Below are 7442 nucleotides of genomic sequence, written 5' to 3'. Positions count from 1 at the left end.
CACAGCCCTGCTGTACCACCATTGAGCTGTTTTGCACTGAAACAGTTTCCTTTTTCACTGCACCCCAAATTGGGGATTCCTGTCCCTAAAATGTGCTGAGGTCTCCACTGTGAGGGGATCCTGTGGTATATGACTTACTGAAATCTTACCAGTGGTAAGACAAGTAGTGGAAATAACTAGGGGAACAAGGAAGAGCTATAATGGGAAACAGCACTCTGGGGAGTCAAGAGGTGATGATGACACATCCAACCGAGCTGAGGAAGAATGCAAATGCTTTCTACAGGTAAAGATTGGAGAGTGAACATTGCAGGCCTAGGGAGAGCTATACTGGAAAGGTATGGGTTGTGTTTGGGGAATGGGGCAGAGCCTGTTTAACCACCAGGAACTGTGCATGTCAGCAATAAGGCTGGAAAATCCAGTGTTCTCATTGCTCCACACTATTTAATGTATGGACACTGACTCTTTCTTTTTACTGTTTTCTGGGATAGAGACACTGCTCTTTTTTATTTATTTGGTTGAACCTAAAGGGACTAACAAGGACTCTACAGAGGGTAGGTTATAAATCCCATAGTTATTCCAAGAAAACGAAGCCGTGGGGAGGGTGTGCCAGTTGTGAAAAGGGGCGGCAGAACGTGTTCCCAGTTGAAGGGGAAATGCAGTGGAGCAAGAAGGCACAGAGAAGCAGTTCTCTTGCTAGCGATCTTAACCCCCAAAAGAAACATGATCTTGCGTTATACGCAAGAAAGGGAACCTGGGTTTAAGGTCACACGTGGTCCTTGCACCACTGGTCTCCATGGGAGACAGCTAAATCTGGCTAGAGTCTTGGGAAGGAAGGGCAAGAATAAGGCCTAAGGAACAGAGGTCAAAAGCGTGTAAAACAACGCCGAGTACCGCGGTGAAGCAAGGGCGAAGCCAGCTCGGGGCTGGAAAGGGGCGCGCCCTGAGCAGGGATCGGTAGAGAAGGAAACTGCCTCATTTACCCTTCCCCTTTTTCGGGGGAGGGCCTTCGGTTACCCAGCCACGACCGGGAAAACTTTATCCTGTTTTTTTAATTCTGTAAAACCATTTTACAGAACCAAAAAAGAGGGCGGTACCCAAAGGAATCTGAAAAATACCCTGTAAGGGCGGGGGAGCGGGGCGTGTCCGGATCAGGGGGCTGCGGACAGACTGAGCAGCTACGCGCGAATAGATAACCGTGGGGGTGTCGGAGGTCGTTGCGAGCTGCAACCGGGGCTGAGGTAGGTCCAGTGCCCTGGCGACGCACACCCCCGCGCACAAGTCCGGGAGGGGAGGGGCTGTCAGCGAACGGGGGCGGGGCCTGGTGCGCTGCTGGAGAGGGCGGGAGGTGCAGGCTCTTTCGTTCCCTGATTGGGTGTGGGCTGACCAAAAGGCAGTGCCTTGGAGCGGTTCTACAGGCCGGCATTGGGCAGTGGAGAAGGAGGGCGTGGTTTTATGAAGTCAGTTCCGGTCGGTGTAAAACCCCCGGGGCGGCGGCGAACTGGCTTCAGATGCTTCTGGGTCGCGGTGGGGAAGGTTTTAGTTCTCTGTGGTTGAGCTTGAGGCCGAGCGGTAGAGCAACCCGGCGAGCGAATGGCGACCACCGGGACCGGGGCCGCCGCGGCCACGGGCAGGTTCCTGGTACTGCTCCTGCTCGGGCTCACGGCACCCGCCGCGGCGCTGGCCGGCTATATCGAGGTGGGGAGCTCACGAACGCCCAAGCGCAGTGTTTTTCACCCGCCGTGGGAGCGCGGCCTGTGGGCGGGTGGTCTGGAGGTGCGCGCACACGGGGAAGTGGTGGTCCGGCGCTGCGGCGGGTCTGGCACTCCCTCCCCCCCACCCCTGCTTGGTGCAGTGTTCAGCCGTGGAGGTCGGGCTTCTTCGGCCACCGCAGAGGCCAAATGAAAGGCATCGGGGCTGCGGGGGGCGGCGGACCGCCTCGGCCGACCCAGCCCCCATCCCGCCCGCGACCCCTCAGCCTTCTCGAGGGACCCTCCGCGGGCCAGACGCCCACCGCGCCGTCTCCCAGGACGATGGGAGCCTCGGTCTGCAGATCCGAACCTCGAGGCGGCGCAGGCTGTGGGGGCAGCGCTCTGCCCCGCGGACGGTGAGGGGTTTTCCCCTCGGGAAGCGGCTTATGCATCCTTTGTTGGCGAGGTGGGCTCGGTTGTGGGATGCAGCTTTCTAGGTTGGCCCCGTGGAAGCGCTGGGGTGCCGGGCGAGCGCGCCCGGGCTGCGCGGTGAGAGCGCTCTTGCACCGGCCGCTGGTGTCCCTCTGCTTCCTGTTCTAATGCCTCCCTCTCCGGGATGTCCACCGTGCCAGCTTTGAGGCGGCCTTGGAGAGGAATTAGAGCTCTGTGCCTGAGTCTGGTTAAAAGAAGGGAAAGTCCCTCTCTGGTGGCCGTGTTGCTCCCTTTTAAGAGTGGGTTTCCTCGGGTAGGCAAGGTAAAAACTCTTTTTCTGCAATCCTGCTTTTTTCGGTGCCAGAATTTAAGTAGTTCTGATAACCCTGTAAACATCTTTGTGCTGCGAGATGGTTATGTGGCCTGGATTCCTGGGCGATTTGGTGGAGTTGAGGCCGCGGGAACAGGCGAGTCCCTGGGGTCGCTGTGGTTCTGCAGCGTGTCTGGACACCGCCGCTGCACCGCCGTGTCTGAACCTTTCTGTTCGTGCGGGGACGTGGGACTTATTTTTACCTGCCTTCTTGAAATGACCCTTGAGCTGTTGGCCTTGAATGGGTGTTTCTGGTGGTGTCGTTTATATTTTTCCCTCTTCGCTATTTTAAAGATTATAGTTGATTTCTGCCTATTTAGCTAATTTCAGGGAGAAGTGAGACTGGATTTGATTACATAGGCATTGACAGACTTCCTAATAAAAAACCCCAAGTTAGAATGTGTTGTACAGAATGTTTAAGTATTTCCACGGGTAAAATAAATCTAATCAAGACGAACTTTTTTAGATGAAACAGCTGAAAACGTTTGTATTCTGCATAAAGCTTTAGGAAAAATGATTCTTTGGGGGAAAATTATTTAGATTACAGTTACTTTAGCTTACACACAATGGTTAGATTTATATCTTTGATCCTCGGTATGATGTCGCATGAAAGCAAGCTAGGTCAGTGGGTTGGGGGGGTAGGGGGGAAGGATTTTGCATAGAATATAGAACTTAAAGCTTACAAAAAGCATTGTTCACACTCTTACCTCACTTCCCAGGGGTATGAGTAACTTCAGACGACACTAGTGAATTCACTGTAAAGGATTCATCCGTTTTAAAGAGTATTTTCCTTTCAAGTTTAAGCAGAATATGCCTGCTTTAAGCTGGTATGCCTGCTTCAAGAGAAAACTAAGATTTTCAGAATTAGTTGTGTATTGAATTTAGATTGTTACCCACCACATTGTTTGGCTCCCTAAATGATTTTTAAATGCTATTTTCAAATTTTGGTTATTCAGAACTATATTTTTGCCCACACTAAATTATTTTTCAAACGTTTTTTTCTTTTGTCAAGCAGGCAGAATATTATGCATATGTATATACTTTGATTTTATTTACTTGTCGTCAGGCAAAGGATTGCCTAAGCCTTAATTTAGATGAGAATGGCCTAAATCTGGATGTCTTTGGGAAGGTCTTTATTGAGATTAGCCAAAGAGATTCTAGCCAAAGCCCTGATCAAGTTGCTTGGCACAGAATTATTAATTGGAGAATCTTTAGTGTTGCTTGGTGTTGACGGAATTAATCTCTTACACCTGTTTCAAAAGAAAAAACCACCTCTGTACTCAGGGTCACTTCCTTTTTTAAATCCAGGACAAATCCTGCTGTGTGCATGATCCCATTTGGGATTCTCAAACGTATTTGTGCTGAAACTCTGCACTGTATAAAGTGGACACTGAAGCTTCTGAGAGCCAGAACTTGAGTTCTTTCCGCCACATTGGAAAGAAAGGAGGCCATTTGATAGCCAATTTTCAGGGAAGTCAAAGTATGTTCCCTGCAACAGAAAGTAAAGAAGGCTTTATGCTGTCATATTTCTGAGTGGTGGTATGGGAAATGTCTGATTATAATTTGGAGAGATACCAGTGCCTCTGATAGGAATATCAGTCCTTATTTTATCATAACTGTCTTTGAAATCTTTTGGTGAATATGATAAACTGAGTTTTAACAATCAGGACCTCCTTTCATAGAAGGGATTTGTTTCATCATCTAGACCTGCCTGCCCCTCAGTAGCATAGCCACTTGTGGATAATGAATGACCTTGCAGTCGTGCATGGTGTGATGGAGGAATAAATTTTCCATTGTATTTAATTTTCACTTACTTTTACTTTTTAAATAATACTGTTTCCTAAACCTGAAAATGAATGTTTTTAGGCTCTTAAAAATTTTTTTCTTTTACTTATTTTTGAGAGAGGAGAAGGGAGGGAGAAAGGAAGGGTGAGAAACACTAATGTGAGAGGGAAACATTGGTCAGTTGCCTCTCTTTCACGCCCCGCTCTGGACCAAACCCGCATCCCAGGCATGTGCCCTGACAAATAGAACCGGCCACCTTTTGCTTTGCCAGATGGTGCCCAACAAACTGAACCACACTGATCAAGGCTACTTTTACTTCTAAAGACCGATAAATCAGTCATTGGAAAACTTTTTAACTATGTTTGAAACAACTTGGTTATGTGAACCTACTTTTTTAACTGTACATTTTGTGAAATATAAATGCACATCAAGTTTTCGTTTGAAAATTTAGCATCTGTGTGGAGATGTACTATAATTGTAAAATGCATACCAGATTTTGAAGACTTAGTATGAAAAAATGTAAACTGTCTCACTAATAATTTTTACATTGATTGCATTGAAATGATAATATTTTAGACACGGGCAAAGTAAAATATATTAAAATTACTTTCACTTGTTTCTTTTTAATTTTGAATGTGGCTACCAGAAAATACTACATCCAGGGCTCACATATTTCTACTGGACTGCTAATTTAATGTCTTGCTTGCAGTTGGTTCTGCATGTGTTTTATTAGCATAATTTAAAATATTGCTAGTTTTTTGCCCAATAAATTCTTGCTTGAAGTTGGTCCAGCATGTTCTTAAGCGTTTTCTTAGGACAACTTTAAATGTTTATTTTTTCCCTCTATTGATTTTTTCAGTTAAATTTTATTTAGAAATACCTTTAAACTTACCAGGAAAACTGTAGAAATTGTACAAACAACTCTCATGCCCTTTACCCAGTCACGTTGTTAACATTCCCCCTACTAAGTAAGCATTTGCTTTGTCATTAATTCTGTTATGCGTTTTTTGCTGAACTGTTTGAGATTAAGTTGCATACATCATGCCCCTTTACCCCTGAAAACTTCAGTGTGTGTTTAAGAAGCAATGGCATTGTCATACCTACCCTTGGAATAGTTATTGATTTAAGGAAATTTAATGTTGATACAATACTTTAATTAAATCAAATACTGTCTGTATTCCAGTTTGTCAGTTGACCCAATAATATATTTTTTTTAGATTTTATTTATTTTCAGAGAGAGGGGAAGGGAGGGAGAATGAGAGGGAGAGAAGCATCAATGCGTGGTTGCCTCTTGCACACCCCCCAACTGAGGGAGGACCTGTCCTGCAACCCAGGCATGTGCCCTGACTGGAAGTCAAACTGGTGACCCTTCTGTTTGCAGGCCGGTGATGCTCAGTCCACTGAGCCACACCAGCCAGGACCCAATAATGTTTTATAGCATTTGAAAACATAGTTATTTTTTCAAGTTAAAGAGCTTTAGAATTTTTGGCAGTAATATGTGAAGGGTTATTAATTTTTACCAAATATAAAAATCAGATTTTTAAACTTACCTGATATTTTTGACTTTGGAAAATTAAAACTTAAAATGCTTTTCAAGATTCTTTAATTATATTTATTTACCCTTGTAAAATTTGCAGACTTACGCATTTTCTTTTTAAAATGAGAGAATAAATATATAGGTAGTGCTGTTCATTGTAATAATAAAAAAAATACATGTGGCCCTGACCAGTGTGGCTCAGTTGGTTGGCTCAGTTGGTTGGCCGTTGTCCTGCAAACCTCAAGGTTTCCAGTTCGCTTCCCAATCAGGGCACATGCCTGGTTTTCAAGCCAGGGCAGGCCCCCAGTTAGGGGCTCACAAGAGGCAACCTGTCAGTGTTTCTCTCTCTCTCTCTTTTTCCCTCCCTTTCCCTCTCTCTAAAAATAAATAAATATGTTTAAAAATGCACGTAAGCATAAGAAGTGAAAAATTACGCAAAGTCATATCATCCAGGGAAACCTCGAGGTAAATATTTTGGTGGCGTGTGTCCTGGATTATGTCCGGTGCACAGCACTCCATAAAATGGCATGTATCACACAGTGAAGCCTGTACCTAACAATTATTATTTTGAATTGTCCTAAAACGAACTATTAAAAGAAAATAAAGTTGTCTGTGTGATTAAGAAGTAGGGATAAATGTTTGTATGGTAACTAGTCTCTACAGGGGGGGCATTTTGAGAAAGAATTCCCAGCCTCCCACATTCCAGTTTTCATGCCTTGTTTTTTCAAAAAGTGAGATCAATTAGATTCCTTAATTATTTTTACTGTAGCGCACCTTGATTTATGGCCTGAGGTGGAAGGTGAACCATGCAGGTGCATTCGAATAGAAATGCATTCCAGTCCTTTGTATCAAGTATAACTAATAAAATTACTTTCGCTAAGAGGCTTTTCTTACATAAGTACCATGAAATCTTTATTTGATAAAATCTTTTAAATATAACGGTGATCTATTTTTTAAAACCGGAGTTTTTGTTTGTTATTCACACTGCTGGTGTTAGATTCTAAACCGTACAGTATTAAAAACAACACGCAGTTCTTTTTACGCAACTGAATTCACTTGCACTTGATTTCTGGGTCCCGCCCCCCAGGGGTTGTCATTGAGTACATCTGGGAGTTCTCATTTTCAAAAGCTCCCCAGGTGATTCTTCTGTGCAAGTAGAGAAAAACAAGGCAGTACTCCAGCAACAACTAAAAAAAACCCCAACAGCTTATTTGGGTACACTGTCTTATATAAGTTCCCAGACTTATGCATTTTCTGCATAAGTCTGGTGAAGTACCACCAGCCTGGTGAAGTAGGTACTCTTATCTCCACCTAAGACGGGCACCCAGAAAGGCCACCTGTATACAGTCGTGCAGCAGGGCCAGGGTATGCATCTGTGTGTCCTATTCTCAGCCTGTTTACTTCCTTTCCTCTACATCAGGATGTTTCATGACGTATCCCTCTTGGCTGCAGATTTCTTTTTATACATATCTGTCTGTCTTGCCCAGTTCCGGAAAACTGGATTGGAATTTTTTTGAAAAGAAGCTAATTTCATAGAAATTACATGTGAAGATCTTACATATCTTCATATCTTACTCTTACATATCTATGAAGAATGTAATTACAGGGGATTTTGTTTTTACATTTTCTG

At 44.5% G+C, this 7442-nt stretch overlaps 1 protein-coding gene across 4 annotated transcripts in view; it reads left to right on the top strand.

The window, feature by feature from the left end:
• Positions 1–1497: 1497 nt before the first annotated feature.
• APLP2 (amyloid beta precursor like protein 2) overlaps positions 1498–7442 on the top strand; it is a 68665-nt gene continuing 62720 nt past the window's right edge. For all 4 annotated transcript variants that reach the window (XM_053659413.1, XM_053659412.1, XM_037134166.2 and 1 more), the window contains exon 1: positions 1498–1695. In XM_053659413.1, the coding sequence (XP_053515388.1) occupies positions 1591–1695 (105 nt within the window). In that variant the 5' untranslated portion in view covers positions 1498–1590. The remainder of the gene's footprint in view (positions 1696–7442) is intronic.

This window comes from Artibeus jamaicensis, unplaced genomic scaffold (assembly GCF_021234435.1).
Source record: "Artibeus jamaicensis isolate MK-2021 breed Jamaican fruit bat unplaced genomic scaffold, CSHL_Jam_final scaffold_660, whole genome shotgun sequence".
NCBI lineage: Eukaryota > Metazoa > Chordata > Mammalia > Chiroptera > Phyllostomidae > Artibeus > Artibeus jamaicensis.
This window is presented reverse-complemented; position numbering and strand designations above follow the sequence as displayed.